At 37.6% G+C, this 27,731-nt stretch overlaps 1 protein-coding gene across 1 annotated transcript; it reads right to left on the bottom strand.

Moving 5' to 3' along the window:
• Window positions 1-741: 741 nt before the first annotated feature.
• WDR48 (WD repeat domain 48) lies at window positions 742-27,731 on the bottom strand. Its single transcript, XM_057365414.1, has 19 exons — window positions 27,652-27,731; window positions 19,729-19,869; window positions 19,331-19,409; window positions 18,975-19,057; window positions 18,730-18,859; window positions 15,170-15,258; window positions 14,183-14,284; window positions 13,610-13,834; window positions 12,180-12,254; window positions 11,730-11,832; window positions 11,339-11,436; window positions 9,642-9,749; window positions 9,168-9,264; window positions 8,549-8,644; window positions 6,392-6,497; window positions 4,923-5,010; window positions 4,286-4,362; window positions 3,364-3,556; window positions 742-2,769 (listed from the first exon to the last, which is right to left on the bottom strand). The coding sequence occupies exons 1-19, from the start codon at window positions 27,697-27,699 to the stop codon at window positions 2,674-2,676; spliced, it is 2,034 nt and encodes a 677-aa protein (XP_057221397.1). The 5' UTR covers window positions 27,700-27,731; the 3' UTR covers window positions 742-2,673.

The following is a 27,731-nucleotide window of genomic DNA, read 5'->3' as shown; positions in this document are numbered from 1 at the left end:
CTGAAGCTCTAAAGTTACAACTCCTTCCTATTACAAACTTGGAAATTAAATAACTTCTACAAATCTGCAGTTTTTTATATGATTCTGGCAAACAAACATTCTATTCACTATGTCCCTGAGAGCTGTGACTCTCGTATCAACGTTCCTGCTCATGCCTTCAGGACTCCTAAAGACAGCACAACTCCAGAAAAGGTGACAGAAATGAAAATGTAGCGGTAAAAAAAAAAAAACCAAAAAAAAACCAAACTCCTCTCACTTTACACTCCATCTATGTCAGAGCTGGGAATGTCTGGGAAGACATTTGGGCACTAAAGTACTGTGCCCCCTGCGAGAGCGGCTCAGCTGACAATTCCCACAGCAAAAGCTGTGAGTATTCTGTCCTGGCATTTTCAGCATCAGCATCAYTCACGTGTTCCTTACGACCTTTCCACACCCAGACAGCTCAGCAGCAACTGGCACAAGTCACGGATCAGCACAAAATACCTCCATGGTACAAAAGCAGCACTGCCCACATGAACAGCATTACTTGAGCAGGACTTAGAGCTCACATCTGAAGGTCTGCTCACCTCAGAAATTCTTACATTCAACCATATTACAAGATTATCTTCACAGSATTTTGCTAAGGCACTGCCATTTCTTTAGCCATTCCATTACTTGAGGTTTCAAAGCATTTGTCACACTCAATAGCAACTATCCAAGCTCCAAAATAGCACAATTGATCTAGTACACAAAACAACTTGAAAATATTTAACTAAAGCCTTTTATTCTATACAACTGTGAAACATCATTTACCCTTCTGGCATTGCAGACTCTTCCATTAATCTTTCCTGTTACTGTGTTTTGGGATGGTTAGAAAGAAAAAAAATAGAAGGAAAATTACAACCTTGGCTGATTTCAAACAAAAAAGTACTGTGAGCAACTTCAATGTATACAATAGGACAGGAAGACAACCAGGAAACAAAACATAACCCAAACAGTGCCTACTGGAACAGACATAGATCCTTGCTATTAATAAATACAAGTCAGGACAAGTTACCAATAAAAGTTACAGTTCTGTTTAACCATTTAATTCACAAATAGCACTAAAAATGTGCAGTTAAAGCACAAGTGTGTCAAACTAAGCATACACAAAAATGGGGATAAAAAACTGAAACTGACTCTCAAAAGACAAGGAAAAATATATGCTAGCTTAGTTGGAACCACGGTTTTGCCTAAGCAATGAGCTTGTTTTACTGGGTTAAAAGTGCAGAAGGGAATGACTATTTTGACTATTTGACTATATTTTGACTGTTTTTTCAAATAAAACATGATGAAAAATATTTTACTTTTTGTCTGACTGATACAATCCCAGTAATATAATTTATTGGGACTTTCTTTAGGCCTCAACCTAAATCTTGATCACAAGATACAGGAAGGGCAAAAGCATGTGTCTCCTGAAGAAACTCCAATAATATACTGCCCCTTGAAGGCACTTGTGCTTCTGCTTCAGACAAGAGTCATTTCTACACCACTTTTCTACGAGGATTTGTAATTTGCTCTGGCTACAAATGGTTTTCTGGGATATCCCCACATTTTCTCACAAAAAGCTGAAAGGCCCTTACCCTCCCTCCCCCCAATAAGTTAAACTTCTATAAAAGATTACCATGAGCCTATGACAGTCACAGATTTTTAGAAATAGTAGTGAAAACAAGACCTGCATAAATCTCTACCAAAAGAACAGATGCGTATAAAACCTCGGGAAAGAATAATCAGTATTTTTATCTCATGATTATGAAATCTGCTGAGAAGTTTCTAAAGTTTAACATTAAACATATGAAGTTATATTCAGAATGGTCTGAAGTTTTAACAAAATGTCACATACTTTTGGAGCACAGTTACCAAAAATTAGACTAGTGTGTCTTTAGAACACCTAGGACACAGTGCAGGAAATAGTTATATATATTTAGAAAAAAAAAATCTCTAAGTTGCTGCAAAGCATTTTAACTCTATTATGATGCACAGCATCACTGGACTCAACCTGCTTTGATATTTTTCTAGTGTTCTTACCTTGCATATCAACAGTTCTCTAAAGCAATTAAAGCAATCCTCATGTTAACCCTTGGTTTGCAATTAAATGGGCYGATCCATTCAAGTACGCAATACCTATTTGCTGGGTATTTTATCTTTTCCAAGTTTCTTTAAGTGGCACAAATGCTTAAGTAACCTGTGAGAAATCATTGCTGGRRCTTTATGAATGGAATGTACTAGAAATACCTTGTGTGCAGTTCTTAATTACATTGTGAAGAGTGACTWATACGGCCAAACCAGTTTGATACCRAGCATGAGCAGATGAGGGGATTACATTCTGGAAAAAACAAAAGCAAAAAGGAGGAAGCAAAAGTCTGCACTGSGTTATCATCCGCTCTCTGTACACCTCACACAACACGAACCACTCAGGGACTTCCCATCTCATTGACTGAGACTAGGACAGACTTTAGTTTAAGCCATATAGATTTTTTTTTCCTCTATATTACAGCTCTATTAGTCACTTCAATTTAATGTTTACTTCCCGTCCATACTGAGTCATCAGAAGTCTCATCTACCTTAGGGGTTCAGTGGGCTTCTCTAGAACTACTCTTGGAACCAACACAGTATGGTCAAGCAAATAATGACCCCTCTGGGTCGGGGCTGCCCTCACGTTGATTTCTGGCGGTAGTGAAGCGTCAGGTCCCCGCCACTCTTCCAAATGAAGTGCTTTACAGTTCGAAGGTCCATGTTGGGGTCCAAAACCTAGAGAGCAAGAAGTCATCTTTTACTCCACAAGTCCGCTAGCAATGACTGGCAGAAATTCTAAAGAAAAACACACTCCTGCTTTCACAGCCCTGTGGGTTAACTTGTGTCAGGATCAGCCATGTAAAAGTTCAGATTTTTCAGTGAAGCTGATGTATTAATGAAAGATTTTATGAGTGTAACATGTAGCTTCAAATTACAACCACCTCCTCAGTACCTAATCTTCATTACACTTATTATGCAATTAGTGGTTCTGGACCAATTTTGAAAACTGCTAAAAGTGCAAAATTCAAACATTCCAGAAACATTAAAAATGCAACTCTATGGAATTGTATAAAGTCCACTTGTTGGGTATGAGTAAGTAACCCTGTAAAGGTCATGAGTCAGACCAAATTAAACAGGTTTACTATGGAAAACCTTTCATCTGCCTATATACAACTGTCTGAAACTTTTGTCAGGAGTAAGTTAAAATGATGTCAAAACATTTACTTAGTTTCAAAGGTAACAGATTTTTATAGCATATTTCGAGCTCAATATTCAAAAATTCACAACCAATTCACCGCTAGACCTTGATTTTGATCACAGGCAACTCACCTGGTCCTGACACAGAAGTTCAATCTTTTCTTCTGCTAGCACAGCAATGTCCTCCTCCTTTTCTTGYTCTCCTGCTTTCTCATTGTTGGAGGAGCTCGTTGTCTGAGACTCATTATCCAAGTTTATGATTTTCTCATACACATGCTCCATCACTTTTCTCACCTGAAGCATGTCACTGGCTGAGAGTCTGTCTCTATTGGAGTTAGAGAAGTTTGTCAGGAAAAGTCTTGAGAAACTCTATTTCTTATCTTCACAATTCCTTAGCTGTAGCAAACTATGCAAGTACACAGAGAGGATCTTTATATTGTCCAATAGTAAATTATCAGGATCATCCAGAATACCATGACCCATAAGAGCTATTTATCCAAAGAGTCACACAGCAGAAAACTCAGAAAACTGGTAAGATACTCAAAAGACCAGATAAAAATCTGCATTGATTTCTAATCTACACAGCTCCCAGTTACAGCTCATGTGACTGGCAGACTGGTTTACATTCCCTACTGTCAGCTTTTGTCCCTTTTCCTTTTAAAAAGCAATTATTCATCACTGTCAGCAACAAGATACAAAGCTGTGGTTCTGAAAAAGTAACAATCCATAAGTTAATTTGTTTCCTGATTAAATACCACAAAAGAAAGTAATTTTAGTAGTTAATTATTACAAATTTCTAAGCATAAACTTGAACAACTGCCTGTTGAACCCAAAAGAAACTTAAGAGTTCTTTTAAATATTCTGATATAACTTAGTGCTTTAGAGCAAAGATGTTAAATGACTAAGAACTTCTACAAATTCATCAAACACAAAACAACACTCTAGAAATTCAATGAATTGATTTGCTGGGCTTTTTTTGTTGTCTGTGTGGTTTTTGTTTCTAGAGTCTGCAGTTTTTTTCTGCAATTTTAATAGTCAAACTTGCATTACTTACTTTTTTAGAGTTTTTGCCCCTGATGATGAATGAGGTTGGAGGTAGAAAGGAATCTTATTGAACTTGGGCATATTTTTCTAGAAGGAAACAAATTTCAGAAGTGTTAATTTAGGATGAACTGTTATCAGCTCCTATTTGCCGCAGCTGCTGTGTGAAGTATATTCAGCTCCTAATTATCAAAACCCATGAGAGATTCTTAATCAACATGCCCACCACAGCTAACTTCCAAATTACTCATACTCCTGAGACACTTCAATTTAGATGATGCACAGATCATCTAGCTTTTGAATATAAATTATCATTTATCTCAAAGGCAATTAGATAATATCAAAGGACAGCAGCAATATGAAGTGTATTCTTTGTTCCTGAGTTCCTCACTTGAAAAAGGATACCAATTATGCACAGGACTTTGAATTCTTTATCTGAGACAGGCTGTTAAAAGAAATTGAGCAAAAATACCTTAACTGGACACATCAAAAAATGATGCATCTCAAAGGGTCTTGASTATAGACCTTAAGGCCATTTATTTTAAATACAAACAGAAAAAATCTGAAATGCCATTTCAGACACAGCAAAGTTAATTGTAGTACATATTAAAAAACATAAAAAAATCAAAACTTATGCACCCAATACTTACATCCACAGTGATGTCAATTACCCATTGTGGCACCGTTTCATTAAGAAGCATGGATTCTGTTTCACCTCCTGAATCCCGACATAACAACCTGAGACACACAGAAATAACCTTTATTGTAACAACAATTACTGTCACTTGCATTAAAAAGCTTTCAGGAGAGGTCCTGCCCTTTTAATGGGCAGGAAGCTTGAACTTTGTTAGCACCACAAACTTACTGGGGAAGAGATCATTTATTTTCTGTAAAGACCAGAAGGAGCTGTAGGAAGACAGATCTCAGAGCAGAAACAGGGAGTAGGATCTCAGGAGATTATGGCTATGACACAGAAAATTTATAAAAGTACTTTGCTCTGGATTGTGTTATGTTTGTGTGTTGAAGTACAAAACTGTCAGGAAAAGGGAAAGGCATTTGGCATAAAGCAATTCTCTTCTCCTTGAAACAAACAAACTGCAAGTAAAGCATCTGCTAAGTCCTCATTAAAAGGAAAGAATAAACCAAATTTTAAGAAATGTGCACATGCAATCATGCAAAAAAGCCACATTTAATTTTATAAATTGCAATGAGGTATTTTGTCAGAGTCCTATAAGCCACCTTTTAGGTCTCATAAGCATGGCTTGCTCCCTCCAATGGGATCTTTTCTGTTCTCTTGAAGAAGAGAAGGAAGATACACTAGTACAGAATGGAGGCAGATATGAAGCCCTAGTTACAATGCAAATACATTGATACCACAGAAAAAAAGTCAGTTTTCCAAGCTGAAAATTATTTCCCTGTAATACTCACCAGTTCATGGACTGAAAGCTACAGCATTTTTGGGCCCACTCAGCTTGGGAAACAAAATCAACAAATCAAACATCCCCCACCCCTTAAATTTAAAATCCACTATGTCAGTTAAATATAAAACACTCCACAGTGTCTGCAAGCTCAGCACTTGTTTTGCAGCACTATCAAACTCTATCACAGGTTTACCAATGCAGAAGGAAAAGAAATAGAAGAGTTATTAGTATGCACACATTGCAATACAGAACCTGTGCTCCTTCCTGCCAAAAATTAGGACCTTCTACTGGATCATCAACCACAATTTTGGGAGCAGAAACCAGCTCTCTGGTGAGTAGCAGTTCCTGATGAATTAATGCTCAGAGACCAGCACAATACACAAGCATCTAAAGCAGTACAATTTCATTTTAAAACACAGTTTAATTTATCAGTTTGCAGAAAGAGGGCATCCAAAAATATCACACACAACTAAGGACTATACACAACTCCCACTGCTTTAAAACCCCACATCTTGCTCATGTTCAAACTCACAGGCTCAGCCTGACAATGCCAAATCATCAACAGCTGCTTCTGTTGCCTGTCAAGGGCATGTCTTGAATGTACAGAACAGATCCAAATAACATTTTTGATAACATTCCTGCTTGTGCAAGGAAAGGAATTGCTTAGCCACTAAAATTATATTTCTAAGCTYTTATACCTGAACAAAGTGCGTCCTCCAGCCTCACCAAAAATAACTGGTGTATGTGGTGGCACTTGGAAGTATCCATTTCCTTTCTGGACTCTGTTCTCCTGCTCTCCATTCACTGTTGGAAAAAAAAAACAATATACATAGCAGTGAGACTGCACTAGGCCTTAAAACTGGACACATATTCCACCTACAGCCAATGCATTTAGTAAATTAATATTATAAGCTTCATGACAAACAAGAAAATCCCCAATTCCATGACACAGCAAGTATGTAAACATAAAGACTAGAGTAACAAGATCAATAGAGGTTTGTTAAAGGCCTATTCCGAAAGCCTTTAAAAAAAGGAAAATAGAGTCCAGGAGCCAAAACCTGATTATGAGGTTATTTTTCCATTTCATTTGTCAAACTAAGCAATACTAATATTAGAAATCAACTAAAGAGACTCTGTTGAGACAAGACTGTTCGTTCCTCTAGAGTGACAGTACAAAACTCTGAAGGGTGTTTGCATTGCTCTTCTACCTGGATTTGCCAGATGTCAAAACAGTCTGCTAGGAAAGCTCAGACTCACAGTTCCTTGAAATTCCTGTGTTATAAATTCAGTTAATTATAGCTAGTTACAGCAATAGGGTCAACAAACACTGAAGAACCTGATTTCATATCAGGTGGACAGGACAAGATTAAAAAGAAAAAACAGCATTATTTATCACCTCCTGAATAATGCAGCTTCTAATCTCTAGGTTTCTTGAAACAATGTAGAAGAATCTAGATGCCTGACTTGCTCTTGGGAAAAATCATCTCCATTACACTGTAGCATTTAGTTACTGTATTTGAAGAGATGTTGAATTCAAGCAATATAAGAAATTTAAATGGCACAGACTCATGAGATGAATTATTCTTCAGCTTTCATACCAGAAACATGTAGACAAAGAAAGGTCAGAAACTGTATTAAGCAAAGAAATAAAAAAAAGAAAATTGATACTGGAAGGGGCAAACATGATATTGAAGTTACAGCAAGTAAAATATCCTACAGTTTGAAAGATTTCTTCATAACACTTCTCTTAACAATTGAGAGGAACAGCACTGCACATCTTGTGTTTACTTAAATTCTTATCTCTACAAAAACACCCTGTTCAACAGGTGCACTTCACCTTTTTAAGTCACTGCTCAGTGCCAGTTTCCCAACTTTTTTCTTTGGAAGGGAAATGAAAACTGATTCTGTAGTGAATACTCCAAACATTCCACTAATCCACAACTCTACACAGGAGTGCAACACCAACAACACAAAAGCCTGGGAGTGACACTTTGCAWACCTTGCCTAGCTCTAAGCTGTAAACTGCCAATACTTAACAGCCTGAGAATCAGCAACTTAATCCAGAAGCATCTGCCAAGTGCTCTAAACTTTCATGAAGACCAGTTTTGAAATAAGAAAGCAACTAATTCTTGGCACAATTTTGTCACAAAACAGCAAGATGTGCTGAATCTACACTTTCCTTAATTGCATCATCTATCTACAGAAAGTAATTTCTTAATCACCAAAGATGAGACACTTCAGTCAACTCTGACCCAGGTTGAATTAATTTCCAACTCAAGAGTTACAGTTTCTTATTTTGCCAAATTCAGCCCTTATCTTAAATTTCACACGGCTGTGGTTTTMATCTAATGTCTGATTAGACTGAGCATTATTACCTTAAAACACCACTCTAAGATAGTTTCTATAGACCTACTCCACATATTATTACAGTAAATGTATATTTTCCAATAGATCTTCTATTTTATTATTTTGCTCATAATACATAGAAGAAAATTGGAATTATATCAGGACAATACTGGCTAGTGCTAGATAACTGAATTATTGCTCTTTACTGTCATTATCTAGTGTTTCTTTTCCAAGTCAAGCCTTAGTTTGCCAGTAATTGGTTTTCATCCTGTTTCTGCAACTTCAGAATCATTTATTCACCTACTTTTTTACAGACTGACTTCTTTAGATTTTTGCTAGTAGTTTCAGAAGTACAACACACTTTCTGGTGAAAAGCAAATTTAGAAATGCTAAAAAACATTAAGTCTATTATGCATAGAGAGACAGGTGTAAAAGAGCAAATAATGTATCTGTTTAAGAAACAGATGCATAAAAAACCACTGTGTAGATAAAAAATATTAAATACTAACCATGGTTTATCTCATTTTCTTCTTCATCCATTGGATTGATATGTGTTCTAGGCCAATACTCCAGAAGCGCTTGTAGCAAAAGCCCTCCAAGGTTTACTGTCAAAACATAAGTGAGGCAGAGCTTCAGTCAGACCAAAAACATGGACGACATAATAATCTCCATTTTATCCACTGCTGAAAATTCCCCAAGAGTTTGARCAGTTCTGTTCCCAAAGTAAACTATTTATGGGCACAGAAATCTGCTTGTCACAATCTGAGAGCTGCATGTTACAATCCTTCAGGCAAAGCTGATTTTAGAATCCCTGCTGTTGAATCACTCACGTGCTATAACATTCTCTACATTAGGTTATAATTACTTTTTTCCTTTTGCTTCTTGATGGTTTTAAAACCAAATTACATGTAAAACCTGAGTATGACTTAGATGTTTCAGAAAAACAGGAAATAGTCTTTGGAGAACTTGCTACAGAATTTAGTATTTAGATAATAAGCTCCCAAATCTGACCAGATACTGACACATTTGGCACTGGAATACTTTAAAATATATAAAATATATTGGCCAGCATATATTCTGCTTTTTTTTTTTTGCCAAAAAACCCCACCAATATTAGTTAAAACTTACATTTTGGATCAGAACCATCTGGACTGCTAAATCCAGCATCCTTTGCTGAAACCCAGGCTGCAAAGCAGTCACTTTCATCCAAAGTAATTGTCAACATCTGTTGGCAGAAATCATGAGAAATGGAATAATTGTTTTGGATAAAACAAGTCTATAAATTTATAATTTTGTTCATACTTAGTGGGGATACATTTAGAAATTCTTTGGTTTGTATGACAGCACACTTCATTTAAATGTGCTGTATTAATTCATAATTGGTATTCATGGACTATACCACATGGAAAAAAATAGTAAAAAAAATCTGTTATTCAGATTATTAAGAACAGAGGTAAAATTCGCTGTTTTACTTGAAAATAAATTTAATCCATCAGATAAGCAATGAATGTTCCTCTAAAGTAAAATCTTTGTAAACAAACAATATCTGAAAAAAAAATGAAATATGACATTCAAACAACAGATTTTGGAGCTGTATCTCACCCCTGTTTTCAAGTCCACTGAGAACCAGTTTGGCACATAAACCATTTTAAATCTCTTCTTAATTTCTTCTTCAAAATCTACTTTCCCAAGGTCTTCAACTTTACACGCCTGTACAACAAAAGAAGTGTACAAGTACTGAGTCAGATCAACACCTCAAGTCTTTTACTTGATTTTCATATACACTTGGAATGATTGTGAGTTATGATCTCTTCCTGAACACTGAGGTCCAAAAACACACAGGTGAAAGGTTAAATCTTTCTCAAAAAATTGAACATGATAAGTAGTTTTTTTTTTCATTTCTGAGGTAGTGGCATCAAGCCAGTAGAGGTATGGAAATACTACTTCACATATAGAAAACAGTTTTCCTATCACTAGACATCTGGCTAGGAGYATCCTCTGTCATTCTTCTTCCCATCAGCACCAATATTTCAGTACTCTCCATCAAACACCACTATTTGCTGCACATCAAGCAACAAATTCAGCTGACCTACTGCAATGGGAACAGCAGTGAGAGAATTTCTGTGCAGGTATTTTATTTAYGTTTTATTTCATACTTTTATTTTAAATGTTCTTTAAGTGATTCTGTTAAAATCCAAATCATTATAAATCCACTCGCAGAGTCATCCTGAAACACTTGGTTTATGCAAAAACAAAGGACTGCAACCTTGGAAGTTATTCTCTCGAAATCCAGGAAAAGTTACAGGAAGCAAAGACTGAGGAGTGCAGCTACAGGTAGGAAAACCTCTCTCTCTTCTTCCAGCACCCTCAATAAAGAGTCTTAGATTTGAGTGCAGTGATCCTACACAGAAGATGACACTCTGACCTGGCAATTCCATCTCTACAGTGAGAATGTATTAAGCACATATTTAGTGACAGTTCTCACAGCCTTACAAAGAAAAGAGAAAAAAAACTTGAAAATACAAGTTAACATTCTCATTTGACTTTGGTCCTGAGATCTAACACAGCACACTTAAACACATACTGGAAGAAAAGCTGTTTACTTTTCCAAAAATAATCTATATAATTTTTAGTATAAATCTGTATTCTGCAACTTTATTTCTTTTTCACTTCAGTMAGAAATCAGTTAAGTTGCCTGAGCATGCCTTACTTCATTACTAATCTTGGGCTAGTACACTGCATAGTTCAAGATGAAGAAAATACTTAGAATTTAAACAGGATTTTTCCAGAGAAGAAATTGCTGACYATCTCATTGATCTGGGATTCCAGTCCTTTCTCTCTGTACTCTTTCCCCTCTCCTCTGACCACTCCTTGGGTAAAGCAACATAAAGAAGTGTCACATCAAGTCTCCCTTGTCTCACAGGAATAACGAACACTGGGCAGGAGCCAGGCTTCCCTCTGTTCACTTTCCTGCCATTCCTGCCTTCTTGACTTACCAGCTAACATGAGCCCTCTTTGAAACAAACCATCAAAACAGACATTACTATTTCCTGGAAAAAAAAAATCAAGGGTCTGAATTTCAAGAGAATGAAGACATCAGCCTCACTTCAGGTGAATATGCAKAAAAGCTCAGAAATGCTCTTCTTTCAAAAGGCAAACTTCGTATGGTATCCCAGGACAGAAAGATGACTGACTTTCTACCATAGGAATCTCACAAACTAAACAGACATACCTATTAAAGTGGTACCAAACAATTAATCATCCAGCAGTAGAAACTTAATCTGAAATTATATACTTACCTTCAARACATCCCAGTATGCCACATTATTATTTGTGTCTTTGGTTAATATGTGTCTCTTGTCATTAAGAATATGGCACTGAATAATACTAGCACCCCCTGGCAAACAAACAAGAATTAATGTTACTAGAGTCATTTTTTTTCCAAATATCGTATTAAATTAAATTAAATTGCAAAACATGACATATGCTATTCTTTGGTTTCAATTTTTGTGTAAGGCAGGGATGTTACTAATGTTTCAACACACATTTAACCAACAAGGCATAGACRATAACCACATTGTTCTGGCTGAAATCACAATATCAAATTTTAAAAAACTGATTCAATCTTAAAGCTCTATCACTTCTAATTATAACAGATTTTACAAGGTCCTCTGCAGAACAGCTGTTTACCTTTTATAACTTGGTCAGGTTGTGTACACAGGGGTGGTATGGGATTGGTACAATCATTATCATAATCTCCTGATGCTCTAAAATTATGGATTCCCTTCAAAGTCTAAAGAAAGAAAGAAAATAATGACACATTCATAATCATTGATAACCTCTGTTTTTATCTGTAACAAGTGCTAGCTCATGCTGGTATTTAGATGTTTATTATCCGGTTCCAAGAAAGATAATTTATTTCTAAAAGAAGCATAAATAGAGGGTAACAGAAGTAATTCAAAGCTTAATGCCTTTTGATCAATTTCAGTATTAGTATTTTATGATTTATTTTAAAGAAAGCTTACAGATCACAGTGCATCCCAATCAAATTGAAAGGAACAGCCCAAAAGTTCCCAAAACAAGAATGAAAATTCCATGACTACTCAATTGAATTCATGGACTGTGAAATATACCACTTACCCATTTATTCACAGAAGATTTAGTAGTTGCAACCCAGAGGGCTGGAGGAGGATCAGCTGATCTATCAAGTTCCATCTAAATAATGAAACAAACTTTTAGTCATGCTTAACTTAGTTTCCCTTTGAAAATTAATATTCTCCTGTGTAGACCTGCTCTCATAATTGAAACTATCTTAGGAACAGAACTACTTTCAGTTTACTGCAGAAATACAAAGTTTCAATGAAAAGTTGCTAAGCTGAAACTTCTGAAAATCCAGATGAATTATTACAAATATTCAACAAACAAATTCTAGATATGGACAACAGTAGATGCAATGTGTATAAACACACATTAGTTAAAGTTGCCTTTAGCATGATGCAATCTTATCTAATGGACAGAAGGCTAAGACAGTATTTTCTCAATTACTTTCTATTCAGACAGTTCATATGGTTAAAATGAGAATGTGAGAAGTTCTGTACTAATGAAAAGGCCGAACTTGATACATTTGGCCCTGACAYTACAGTTCTTAGACATTAATGAAGCACTGTAGCCAAGATCAGAGACCTCTTCTGACCTCTGTACAGCTGACCAGGGCTTTCATTTTCTATTTTGAACTGAAATTTCTCATATACTGACTTTTTCAGAACTAAATTATAATGTATCCAGGATTTTATCTTAACACATTGAGCTAGAGTTCACTCTCAATGAAAGGCAGATTGCTTGTATCTGTTGGTATCTGTTTCATTTGCATACCCCTTATAAACCTGCAGGTTCCAAAGTCATGTCACAAGTTACAGACAGCAAAATAATTTTAAAAAACAGTCTCTTTGGAAGATTCAGACTTGCGCATGCAAACATCATGTTTAGGTGTTCAAAAAACCCACAACCAACTTTACTCCTCGTTCTCATGAGTATGTAACAGATTCTAACACAGTCCTGTGCACATATGTTGCTGCTAAGCAAAATCTGGTTTTGTACAAAACCTTGTCAATGTCAACTCAGTTTCATAAAATTATACTAGAGCCTGGTAAAACCAATTTCTTGTGTCTGCAGCATATTTAATTTCAGTAATATCTGAATTTTCATATTTTAAGTAGCTGCCAGGCATCCATCTTCCTCAGACAATTAAGCTTCAGATGTAATTTAGGAGAAAAACTCATCTGTTGAAGATGTGGTAAACACTTGTTAGCCAATGAGTTCCTTAATCAATTTATACCTCAAGCAACTGTTTCATGAAACAACATGCAATTACCCTTTTATACTGCGAGGATAACAGAGTCCTGGTACAGGATGCCCAGAAAGGTTGTGAACTCCATCCTTGGAGATATTCAAGCCATCTTAATGTGGCTCCAGGCAACTGGTCCTCGGGCAGGGGTGAGTGGACCAGATGATCTCCAGAGGTCACTTCTAACCTCAAGCATTCTGTGATTCTCTGAATTAAACTGAATTACCTTAAGAACTGGTGCCTTTTCTTCACAGATAAGCACACGGATATCAGGATTTCGTAAATCTGTACAATAAATCTTTCTGTCTCTTCCTCCTGAATAAACATGAGTGAAGGCTTCATTGACCTGCAGAGCCCAAACACCTTCATCATGGACTCGGTATGTGGCTATGCACCTCTGCTGCCCAAGGGACCACAGGCGGATAGTCCCGTCCGAGCTGCCTGAAAGACACTGAGCAACAACCAGCACACTTCAATCAAACAGGTAATACAGTTTTTAAAATATTTTTCCCCATAAAAAGCTTTGATAATCCATATGGTTGTATTTTTCCATTAAGATGGTGCTAAACAAAGACTGGCAGGTAACAGCTCTAGTCACAACTTCCAGTATTTTATGTAAGCAATCCTGTTCACACCTACAAGACCTTTTAGTAAAACACAACTTTCACCGATTACCCTGCCTCCTTTAACACTAAATATCTGCAATCTATATACAATGACTTTATACAATGACATTGAAATGAACTAATGACATTTCTGCTTTCTGTAAAATGCCTTTGTCTCATGTTAAAGCACATACCTGGGTGCCATCTCTGTTTAACAACAAAGCTTTTACATTGTCCGTGTGCCCTTTGAGTTTCATTAGTTTAGCACAAGTCCTTGGATCCCACACTCTCAGAACCTATGGAAACAGAGTTTGGATAGCTGGCATTAACACCATTCTTCCCACGAATGCGTTCCCTCTGCAGAAATTAAGATGAATGAATCATTTATTTCCAAATGAATCAACCCTTATTCTGAACATGAGGACATCCATCACTGAAAATATATACTATATATTTATGTMTGCCTTGTTCTGTTACACAGCTCTAATAATCAGAAGTGATCTTCTCTTGATTTTAATTTMATTTGCTCTGGCTTCTTCTGTCTTCTTAAAGAAATTAAAAGAACGGAAGTGACTGGAAACAGGACAGAGTGATACAGGCAAAAAAAGTGATTCTGAGAATCCTCTGAGATGCTTCACTGATGTATCCTATTTTCATTTCTATATTGTCTTGGAAATAAAATTCTCTCAAGGTTAGATTAGGTAAAAAAAAACAACACACAGAGACCTAAGCTTGTTTCACCTTCCTTTACAACAAAGAGCAAGGGCTGTCTCCTGAGAACACTTGAGCTTCATTAGCTCACTTCATTTCCCACCTCCTGCAGGGATCTTGCAAATCGCTGGCATCTTCTTTCCTACCTAAAGCAATTACTTCAGTCTTATAATCATCTGAGTCATGTGCCCTCAAAATCAGAGCTCTTGTGGGGAACAGTAATGATCTCTGACAAGAGAGTTACACAAGATGATCTGATTGTCTCCCCTATGTATTAAAACTCTATGGATACATCACATGTTCAGACTGAGGCAGGGTTTGTACCCTACACTTGCACTCCTACTTAAAAGAAGCATCTGCCCTCACTATTGAAAACACAAAAGCTGCTACAGACATGACATTGAAAATGAATAAAATTGTCTCTTTATACTAAAATTGAAGTGAAATGAACCTTACCAAATTTTGCTTACCTTTTCAGTGGACCCTGATACTATTACTGTTCCCATTTGATTCATTGCAAGGCTGTAGATTGAGTCTTTATTCCCACTCAGGGAAGAAGCTATATAAAAACAAAATTTACATTTTCAATTTCAATGATGTAATTTGAAAAACATACCTATTCACTCAAAATTTTTGACCCATGGAAATAGTGCCACTCTTCCCCATAAATAGAGTTGTGTTAAGAAAGACTAYAGTCAGCATACTGGTAGGAAAACCCCATTCCAATTCTTAATCTACTACTGCATAAAAACAAAGGAATCCCTCAGACTTATGGTCATTATAATCTTGGTGCCCTTTTGGCACCACAATTCTGTGCCAGGAYCATCAAGCTACTCTTGCTCAACTATTTTATTGGAGTAAGACACTTGTGATATCGTAACACACAGCATTTGGATTTAAGTGCGATTTTTTTCCAAGCCAAGTTAATATAAAATTTAGAATTTCTAGTGATGAAGAGAAGTTACGCTGCAGCACTGACATGTGCTATTTGAGCAGGAACACTACCTCTGCATTTCTGAAAACCATATGGCAGCTCCTTAGCATCACACCTACCATCAGAGCTGAGGAATTCTATACCATCCAGCCTAATCCACTTTTGGAGATTAAAAGTACCAGTACCTCAACTGGGAAAAGCACAGACACAGCAAATGAAAATCATGTATTTAAAGAGCACAATCAGGCATTTCATCAAGCCTCAAATCCATACCATCAGCATGCCAGGAAGGCTGAGAATAACAACAAACTGCATGGCCAGCAAAAATATGAAACTTCATACAATGATTTATTTATATGATGGAGCTAAGTTTCCAACACAGGACTTGTAACCTAATACAATAATGTAATATCCCATTTAGTCACAGTGGAGGAACCTGTGTCAGGAGATAGGCTGGATATTATGAAAAGATTCTTCCCCAGAGGGTGGTAGAACAGGCTCCCCAGGGAAAGGTCACAGCCCCAAGGCTGCCAGAGCTCCAAGAGAGTTTGGACAATGCTCTGAGGCACMGGGTGGGATTGTGGGGCTGTCCTCTGCAGGGACAGCAGTTGGARTCAATGACCCCTGAGGGTCCCTTCCAATTCAGGATATTCTATGAAGAATTATGCAGCTTTATTTCAGGGTCCTCTTAGCTACTGGTTACAGCTATCCAAATGCAAACTGTCAAATGAAATGTATTACTTGAAGCTAAAATAAAGTCAGCTTTCCACTGCCCCCAGAGAACAGCTAAAAGCAAAACATAGAACTGAAAACTCTTAATGTTAACACACTGTTCAACAACCATAATAATTAAAGGAAGAATAATATACAAAGCCATCAAAAGCTGGATATCAGGAATGGCAGATGCTTAAATGTACAGAAGCAAAATTTTTGCCAGAACAAAAGCAAAGCTCAACTCCACCCTCTTCTGGAATGGACTACCTCTCAAAAGCTAAATCTCTCCACTTAATAATGAATTACAGCTCTGCTGACTGACAGACTCTTTAAAGATAGGTTYCCTCATAATGCTGGCTTGTGTACACTGCTTCCAGGTAATCAGAAAATTAATGCACAAGAACAATCTTCATTCATACTCTGAAAAAATCAATTTGTTTGAAAGTACTCAGGAAAACAGGTTCTATGAGGACATACACTGTGTTCTTCCCAATAAAAATACTGTTACTGGGGAGCACTAAAATAAAAGAAAAAATTCCTCTGCTTTCTCTTCCTCTCCATTATGAAATGTGTGTTTCTACTCTAGAAACGAAAATGTCTCCCTGTCGCCTTAGAGGTAATGTCTCCATTTCCATTTGATCTTGGGGTCAAAACAAGCACCAGTTCCTCAATAATCCCAAGCTCCCATTTCTAATTCACTTGAATCATTCAGGTTCTGTATCACTGTTACAATGTACAAGAAACAGTTTTGCTTTTTTYATTATCCCACAACCAAGTTTTCCTGTGAGCTCACAAATAAAGTCTTCCTTCAAAAAAGTCTATTCAAGTAGAAGTCAGCAAAACTTAACACTTATCAGCAAAGTTTGGCTATAAAATAATTTTACTTTTAGTGAAAGAAAAAAGAAATKGAAGGATTTTATAATTCTGGGAAATACAAGGCAAATCTCTAGCTATGTGCAATCATGTGCCATCTCAACAGCATTCTGTGGTGCAACAGAGCTCTCTAAAGCCATCTCTCTTCCAAAAGCTACTCACATATGTCAGCACAAGGCTATATTTGAACTAAAAAGTCCTGCAGACAATAAATGCAAAACTGACAGTTCTGCCCAGCAGGTGCACGTCTGATTTTAGAAGCTATCAAATCCATAAAATTAACACACCTTTTAGAATCAGTCAAATACAGTAAAACAACAATCCCACACAAACACTACAGGCCAGCCTCTTATTTACAGAATCACATATACCTGAAATGTTTTAGGAGTATGTTGTGCCAATTCCAAATCTTAATTTTGCAGATTTTCCTTGAGTGCTTCCTAATCTATGACTGAGGAAGCAACTAGGCTTATTTAGAAATTGAAGTGTGGCAATGGCAATGTGCAAAATGGTTCTCTTCTTTCCCAATGCACACATGAGACTCTGCTATTATTTAAACTTTGATCAAAGTGTGAAATGAAAGAGATCAGTCATTGCAAACACAATTTTTCCAAGCTACCCAAGAAGCAGCATAGTACACTGTGGTCACACTAGACCCTCTTTCTCAAAAAATCTACAGTAAAATAGCCGGTAGAAACAAGGATGCCATGATCCAGATCTATGTTAGTTATTTRAATCCAACTGAACCTAAAGACTGGTGCAACACTTTCTAGAAGAGAAACTTAAACAGGTCTAACCTGACCATTCTRAAAAAAGGCAGTGTTGGAAGTGCTGCATAAGGAAAGGTCTCACAGTTTACTATAATGCCTTTACTGGGAGAGAAAAGCAGGACAGATGAATTCTTAAAACATGATGGTGACATTGAGAATTTAATTCTACTTGATGAGTAGCATCTACAGTTTCCACTTGCCTTCCAATCTCTAGTGAGTTAGATCTCACGAGTATATTATCCTTGTATGTAATCAGCATCCTGTATTTCTCTGTATGGCTTTTAATCTAGTTTATCTAGTAACTATTCTTCTGACAGAGATTTGYTACATGTATCAAATCTGCTTTAGAAGCTGTACTTCCAATTCCAAATCACAAAATACAGAAAATATAGGAAAAAATAAGSTAAGAGAACATTTCTATGGAAGGTTAGTTGGGAAGCTAAAACTTCTCAAGTTAAAGCTCTATCAAGTTTCAGAGAAACCAGCACACCACAGTTCAAGAGAAACAGTTCAAAGAGACTTGTCCTCTATTCCAAGTGCCATGACTGTTGGCTGCTCTAGATTTCCAGCTATTACATAACATAACAAATGGACAATGTGCATACAAGACCCACCTTCAAATYTCTTGCCCATTTTTTATGTACAGATAGAAACAGGCATCCATAGTTTTAAATTGATCCCACATATTATGCTACTCAATAAAATGCATTGCATTTGCCTCCCCTCCCCAGACACCTACTTGTGACAGTGTTATTTGAGGCAGTCAGTGCTGTGAGAGTATTTACATCCCAGAGGAATATCTGTCTGTCCAGCCCAGCAGATGCTACCAGCTCCTTATCTTTTGCATATGCTAAGGCTTTCACATAGTCCTACAATAAAATAAATGTAATATGAATGAACAGCATTATCCTTTCGAAGTCTAAGTCTCAATAATTGTAAGAATGGCAGTGATCACACACAGTATTTACAGATAATGTTTTTCACCTTATGCGTCCTTAGTGTTGACATGCAAAATCCCTTATGTGCATTCCACACTTTAACAGTAGTATCTGAAGAAGCAGATATCACTAAATTGGAAAGAATAAAGACTAAATTTTAATGGCTTATATATTACTTCAGAGCATATTCGTACTACTCTAATTTKTTWAAAAAAAAATAAAACAATAATTTAAACACACATTATAATTTTCATTAAAACAGCTGCTTACACTATTTACCTAATTAACAATATACATCACAAATTTTACATATAAGACAAGATAWAAAAGAATTAAAGCAGCAGATAATTTACTTGCATACAGTGTCTGAATGCTGCAGTTCTGAAACTTTTAAGTACTTACATGTTTTGCCATTGCAGCAGAGCACAATGTCATTTACCCAATCTGTGTGATGCTCCATAGATGCTATATAAGGGTCTTGCTGCAAAGTAAGGGAAAAAAAACTCATCACAAATGGAGAAGATTGTGACTATCACATCCTCTTGTGACATTTTCTTCAGCCTTCATATGGAACCAAAGTTTCATAATGCAGAATTGTTTGAAATCACTATTCCAGAATCCTTTTGTGAGAACTACACAGCTATGTAAGATACCACAGTATGAGTAATATTAAAGCCATTCTGTGATCACAGTAATTGGCAGCTATTAAAAACCATGAGGTCTAGACCTGTAGGCAGCTTTCCAGCAGGATAACTTGGAAAAAAAGTAGGTTTAGACCCAGGAAGCCTCTCCTGACTGACCTTGTGCTGATTGACACTCCATATCCTTATGATGGAATCCCGGCCTGCTGTGAAGAGTCTGTTTAATGCTGGGTCCAGCTGAAGTGCATTTACGCCGTTTCGGTTGTACTTCTCCACTTCATCTCTAATCACATAGGAGACCTAAAATACATTTGCATAAATCCAATTATGGTATTAAGATATTGAACTGGCCATAATATCTGAACATCTCAGTTCATTTTTGTGAGGTTCTTCAGTATGAGAGTTTTACAAGCATTGTCTGTCAGTATGAGAGTTACCAGCACCATCTCAGTCATTTCCCCTTGAAAATAGGGAAAAGACAAGASGATTCAGCAGTGACAGAACTGGAGCCCAAAAGACTCTTAAATCACTACACCTTAAGTTTAGTTAGACCCAGAGAATCCTCAGTTCAATTCTCTACTGTGTGTACACATTCTGGTTGATCTTGGACACCACACTGAGTCTGKGTATCACTTCCTAAGCAAGACAGGATAGCTGGGATGACAGTATTTCCCAGCTTCACAAGGGAGAGGATATGGTCACCACGGCTTACAAAGCACAGGAWGACTGCAGATACAAATTCAAGCTATTTCAGGTGCTATTATTTTTAAACCACTTTTTTACAAACCACCTACCTGCCAATATAATAAATTCAAATTCTTAGCACCCTTTCAGATAAGTTTTTCCTTCAGTTTCTTTTTTTCCATATTAGACAGTACTGTGTGTAACTGCTATTTCATGGATTTGCTCAGAAAAAACTAAAAGGAAATTTCAGGAGACACTGCAAAGGCTACAGTAGTCTCCATTATTAATGTTCAGTAAACACAATTCTAAGGCACTGCAGTTTCTTCAGAGCTACTGAACTCACTTTCCTGATCCTGGGTTTACACAGGGTTTAAACACTACTCTGAGGAAAGCCCTCATACTGAGGGAAAAGGAGGGGAAGCTGCCAGTTATGCATCTTCTCAGATTCTGTAAAATATAATCAGAACAAGGTAAAATTTCATGCTTGGTATAATCAAATCTACTCAAGGCAGGAATCATTTGGATACACAAGTACCAGTGTTTTGAAAATGCTTGCAAGGARTAGTCTTGGGCTAGAGTTATGAAAGCAATTTTTCATTCCAGTAACCGTGTTAGAGTAGTATAAAGGAAACATTTTTCAGATCAGATCTGTTACACAAAACCAACAAATTAAGATGTTCAGGGATCCTAATCATTGAAGAAATATTTTACAGCAGCTCAGATTCTGTACCACAAGAATTGACACGYCCATTTGGTGAATGTGGGCCACACCTCCACTGAATTACCCCACTCCCAGGCAGCACAGTCAGAGAACCAAKGCTTCCAGAAAACACGAGTTCAGTGCTATTCTCTGCTTGAGAAACAGCTGCAGCTCTACAGACCAWACCGGAGGATCAAAATTAAGAGCCTCCTGAATCCTTCTACCTTAATACTTTCCATTACCATTCCACAAGTTCTTCACTACACTTATTATTGTTATGTCCCAATGCTCTTAAAGACCTTCTGTCAGCCACTCTCAGCTCTTTTAGCATCACAGCTCTTCCTCCCAGTTTTACATGGCGTCCTCATTTCCAATACTTTCAGCTTCTCTTACCCATTCCAGACTCATCCATAACATTCTTGCTCTCCATGCCCAAGTTTCCACCTACACACAGCTTCAGAGATRTTCCTGAAAGAAGACACCATCGACCACGCAGAAGTGTAATGTTAAAACACTTGGAATACTTGAGATATTATTCCTTTGTGAGATGCAGGGAGTAAGATGTATGTGCCACTCCTTTCCTGGGCTTAATCATATCATGTTTTCATTGCTAAGAGATCCACACACACTACRTGCATAAAATAATGTTAAAGTCAAGGTTTAACATGACACAAACACAAGGCAAAGGGATGGCCATCAAATTCATGCTGCAGTCAAATTCTTTTAATAAAGCAAATGAAAACATTCACTGAAAAATAGTAAGTGTGGGCAGTTAAGGCACAAACCTAGAGGTCAGCAGACCAAGTTTCATGTTAGTAGAGAGAACGATATCCTCCTGACACAGCATTAGGCTCAAATTCAGCAGGGCTCTTCAGCTTTTGCTTTCCCAACTGCTAGCAGGATATTCTTTGAGAAATACTCMATTTTCAGATTTTCCTCTTCTATCAGTCACCTCCTATATTTGCTATGTTGTCAGGTATAATTTAAGAGCTCTTCATTCCAGTCATAAGTTAGATTGTAAAACTATGTTAGTCACCTAAGCAAGGTTGTACTTACRCTTTTTCAACAAAACAATGTTACACTTTTTAATTTAAAGGAGCTCAAGAAAAACACAAGCATAAATACTTGAAATTGCAAGAAAAGCAAATGAGGGCTTCCGTTAGTAAATAATGTACTTTTCTTATATGATTAAAATTTTCACAGGACTTTGGAAATTGAGTCATATTTCCTTCCACTACATTAATCTTGATGGAATTAAAGTCAACTCAACCAAATGCTGTTTTTCCCTCACCTAAAAAACACGATCAGGGAAGACTGACAACCATTTCTCACTACCAACAGCACTGAAATATTCAAAGTTCAAAATTTGCCCTTTATTCCTTTTAATGGCTTCAACATATTGAGTGAAACAACTCTTGACAAGTATTGTTTTTATTTTAAAAGAACTGAGACAAAGAGAGGTTATAYTGTTTCAGGGTTATTGTTCCATGGTAGAGCTGAGCTGGATCTCAGTAGCAGTAGAACAGAAAACCCAACATGATCCTTCTTTCTCCTTGTGAGAAACTAACTTTGCTGTAACAACTGAATTCAACAAGACTAAAATTTTGTGTTCCATTTCTGAGTGTAAATACAAGAGATCTTTGATGGAAAAAAATATGGCAAAACAATGAAAAGAGCTTGACACAAAATTCCCCAGCAATGACTGCTACTGTTCACAGAATGCAATGAGTTACTTCTTTCTCTCCCCAGTATTACAACTCTACAAAGCATTATTTACTATTTGCAGAAGTAATAGTATACTTGTCCTGATAATCTGTCTTAAAAATTGAAGTAATAAGGGTAAGAAGAAAAAKAAATCCCTATTTTATAAAGATTAGGTAATGGTAGTTTCATGTTAAAAGTAATTCTATTAAAAATTAAGCATGGTCTCCTTTAAATTCTTTTTAAAATTGCTAACACGGAAAGCACAAGCAGAGAAAATTAAGAGGAAAGAAAATTATTCTGTGGTCAGCAAGTTGATGGGACACCACACCAACATTTCAAACAAACACTGCAATTTGAGCACTTGGCTAAGGACAAGGAAAACGATTTGTATGAAGTGAAAATGACTACCGCAAAAAACGAACTCCCCAAATAATTTTGGAGACCTAATGCTATCCAAGTAACTGTCAGTTGTTTGCACTGAAAATACTTCATAAATGTATTTTCTCATCCAAAATAAAAAATGTTGAATCGTCCACTTCTGCTAGCCAGTCATTGAGGCTGAAACAAACACCTTGTTTTGTATATCAACAAAACTAGAACAAAACACACAGCTCACATGGCCGAACTAAAAATAACCCCATGAGACATTTGCAGAACACCACATGGAACCCTTTGGAAAGDGAGGTTTAACACCAGAAGCATCTAGGCTTGTACTCAAATGTATTAATTTCACATTAACATAGAGGGAAAAAAAATTAATGGCACCCCAAAATCTCTTAYAAGGCTGTTGAAATGCACAGGGAACTTAAAATGAATCCACAAAAGCAACAGTAAGTTGACTAAAAGAGCTGACACTTGTGAAGAGTGGTGGGGACATAGCTAAGTCCACAAAATTAAAACATTCACTAATAAGAATGGAGGAAGAATGCTGATAAGCAACGCATGGCTCTCCATTATATTTCTATCCGGAGGGAAGAAAAGGTGAGAGGAAAAGTGCATTTTGTTTGATTGAGTTTTGAGCGTCACTTCGAATAGAAATAAGACTAGTAGCATTAGTAGTGTTAGTAGATTTTGTAAGTATACAAAACAAGTACAAAAATATAGAGTATACATTCAAGCTTGTGTGTACATAAATATCTCTAAAYAACATAAAAGCAATAAGCTTTTGGCTGAGGAGAAACTGCTGTGATAAAATWCTCCTGTGCTCCTGGAGCACATTTTCTCACAGTATGATAAAGTACCAGACTCTGCCTGGAAAGGGCTGTGGAGAGCCCCAGAAGATGAGGGCTCTGAGCTCTCAGTRGCATTCTCTCCATGCAGCACAGGCTGGGGCACATCACTGCTGTACCCTTTCCATCAGTGCACAGAGCCAGGGGCAAACCACAGACAYAATAATGGCTGGGCTATAGATCACCATGGATTTATCGCCACCATGGTCTCAGAGGGGCAGGGTTTGTGGGATATGAAATATTTTACTAACAACCAAGGCCTTTGACATCAACACTGCTGCAGGTTTTATAAACTCTCATAATGAGTAAGAATCTTCCACAGCAGCTGTGYACAAACATCACAAACATCCACTCATTATAAAGAGTTTATGGGATTCAGTACCCTAAATGGATCAGGATTAATCATTTTAATGACTACCTAAGAGCTCCAGAGATAAAGCTAATGTCAACAGACACATTTTGGCAAACAAGCCAAGTGAATTTCTTGCAGGACTTCTAATGTGTTTCCCGCATGGGTGAGTGTATCAGTTGATGAGGGATCATGTTACCCTTGTTACRTTACATGCCTTATAACAGATTTTATCTTCACAGATGGGTAAAATCTGCTTTTAAAACATCCCACCAAACCATGCGTAGGAAACARTAACCAGATGAGCTCTGAGGACACTCATTCCTTGTTTCTAAGTGAGCAATTGTGAGCAATTAAAAAAAAAATATGTAAAGATGTTTCTCAGAWTCACGGGAGGGTTTCATGAGACCTGAATTGCATCAAGAATAAGATRAGCAACAGTGAAGCACCAAGGGAAAAAACCCCACATTGTTTTACKATATTGGTGGAGCATACCTAAATACCTATATTGGTGGAGTATCCCTAAAAATAYAGTTTTTAATTAAGGAAACTATTTTAATTTTATCAGGGTCTCCAGGCTCAACAATAAAAGTAATGGAAGGCATTAAGAAACTCATTTTATCCTTTTAAAATGGAAWCAACATACTGGCTATTTGTTTGTTTAAGCATTATATATGAAATAAATCTATRTGTAACTATATTTTTTACAKTCTTSTATATAAAATATAAAWATAACATAGGTATCAAATCTAGTAAGTTACAGTGTTACTGCAAAGAAACGACAAATTCAGTTTAAAAAGATCACAGAATKGTCTGGGTTGGAARGGACCTTAAAAATCATCTCATTCCACTCTCCTGCCACAGGCAGGGACACCTTCTCCCAGACCGGATTGCTTAAAGCCCCATCCATCCCAGCCTTGACATTGGGATGGAGAATAAGATTTTCTTACTCTGTACAAGACTTAAAGACAAAAAGTGCTTAACATTCATGCAATCATATTAYAAGGATGCTGATCCTTTTATGGCAAAATTCCCATGTGTTGTCAAGAGGWTTTGAGTGTGGGGGTAAATTTATTCTGTTCAGGAAGCAAGTCTGGGAGAGCAGTTATAATGCAACCCCTCCAGGGCAGCTACTTCAAGGCACCTGCTGAGAAGTGGCTTCACCTTGACTTAATTCCCAGGACAACATCTGAAAGCTACAGCACACGGCCAGCAGCAGTGTCTGACACACCTCTGCATCCTCATTCCCTTCCCAAATCAGACAACTTCTCTCCTGCCGCCTTCAGACAGGCAGGGCTAAGCTCAACAAACACCTGCCACCGGACATTTCAAATGCCTGACTCCCATTTAAAGAGTTAAATTCCTTTCCTTTTTTTCTATGCATAGAACTTGTTTTGAGACCTAAAACATGAACTCTGATTAAAACCTTAGAAAGTACAATTATATGCAGGAACAACCTAAACTATTTTGGATGGTTTAGCTTACCAGTAAAACAAGTGCATCCAAGATAATAATGGTTCTGATTTTCATAAACTTCAACCAGCTCTCCAGCCATGTAAGGAAACAAGTTCCTCCATGACTGAGAGATGTTTGTTTGTAAAAGCCTCTTCTTCTAGCCTCATAGGTTTGGAATTAATTTCTCCAACTCTATTTCTCTCTCAAAAGCTTTATATAGAAACACTCTAAAGACTCAGCCATTGGGAAATAAAATAAATCAGGAGTGGTTTTATCTTTCCATTAGCAGACTTACAGTACATTGGCAGAGACACAGACCAGTGCAGCAGTATATGAAGTGAAAAAATACCACATAACACAGTGAGAACAGACAAAAAGACATCATAAACCAGCACAACACCACCTGTAAAAACAAGCTTTTGAGCTAAGTAGTGCTTGGAAAACAAATGTAGCAATAAAAAAAAAAAAAAAGGAACAACGTGGTCTTTGATGCATACTGCTGTCAAGGAAATACTACTTCATAAACACAACTACATCAAACAAATATCAAGGAAAAATAAAATCCCTTTCCTTAGGTGTGTAACCTGCAAAAAGTAGTTCATAGCACAGGCAATTAACTCAATAAACAGATATTACACTCTGGATTCTTTTTCCTTTAAAACATGTCAGGTTTTTTTCTGGCAAGGCAAGGGCATTCTTTATACAGAATTGAYAGAGTGCTGCCCTTAACCACAGAAAACACTAAATGCTCTAAAGATACACACATTTCCTCTGTGTRATAAAYTATGTGTCCAAAAACCMAACCCACCTCTGTTCTGAAAGCTCCTAATGCTATTTCAAGGCTAATCAATATCTCATTTGATCACACTGGATAGGTACAGCCAAAACCTGCACTTGCCACTAGGCAGCTTTGAACATTGATATAGCATTAAATCTTTTCCACAGTGAAAGCCGTAAACATATCTAAAGGGCAATCACAAACAAGAAGAAAAGCACTGGGGACCATAAAATAAAACTCTTTTCATTACTTGTACTGTTGAAGCGTCTTGACTTTTTATRTACACTTTGGTAATTCGTCTCCACCAAGGCTACAATGATGTACTTGTGGCTACACGTGAGCTCAAACCACAGGGTTTAATTCTTCCTCAGATGTGCTGAGAATGTCTACACCCACCTGACGGCCTGCGCTATTGATTTCTTCAACAAATGMTGCCTGGAGCTGGCAAAGAATACTTTTGAATTCTGAGCAGAAAAAAACCTGCTCCTTGCTCATGTGTGCAGAGTGTTACAGAGACTAAACAGAAACAGCATGTGAAGCAGATCATAGAATGATTGAAATGATTTGGGATGGAAGGGACTTTGGCRATCACCCAGTTCCAACCCCCTGCTCTGGGCAGGGTCATCTTCCACTATCTCAGGTTGCTCAGACTTCCCATCCAACCTAGCCTTGAAAAATTCCAGAGATGTGGCTCACATGACCAYGCTCACAGTAAAGAGTTTCTTCCTAATAATTAATGTAAAACTACTCTGGCACAGGACACAGCGGCGGCAGGAACCTGCATCTCTGTCGCTCCTGGGAACTCACGTTACACCACAGCAGCTCCRGGGGCACGGTTCTTCCAGTCTCAATTTACCTGTCCTCGTGCTCTGCCGCTTTTGATGCGAGCTGCTTYAGCTCTGCCTCCTGTGGGCTGCGGAACCCGACCCCGTTCGGCGGCGAGCAGCAGCTCATCCCCCCGGTGCCTCAGGCTGCCGCTCGCCCCCGCCACAGCGGCCAGCGGAGGCGAGAGAGAGACCCCGGGGGCGAGCGGCGGTGCTTCCCCTCACCGCAGAGCTGCTGTGGGAGACTGGGCGGCTGCGCTGCCAGAGAAACCCCCAAGGCCTGACACCCCGCAGCTGTTCGCGTGACCTGCGAGGCTCCGAGCTCCCCTTGAGCCGCCGCGGCCCCGCCGCGCCCTCACCTGCACTTTCCGCCGCCCCGCCGTGTTCTGCCGGTGATGCGCCGCCATCTTACATGTTGACACTGTGGCGTCATGTCCGA

The sequence above is a fragment of the Malurus melanocephalus genome, unplaced genomic scaffold, assembly GCF_030028575.1.
Source record: "Malurus melanocephalus ecotype Western Australia unplaced genomic scaffold, MMel_1.1 scaffold_52, whole genome shotgun sequence".
NCBI classification, from domain to species: Eukaryota; Metazoa; Chordata; class Aves; order Passeriformes; family Maluridae; genus Malurus; species Malurus melanocephalus.
Note: the sequence above shows the minus strand (reverse complement) of the source record. Positions and strands in the feature narration are given on the sequence as shown.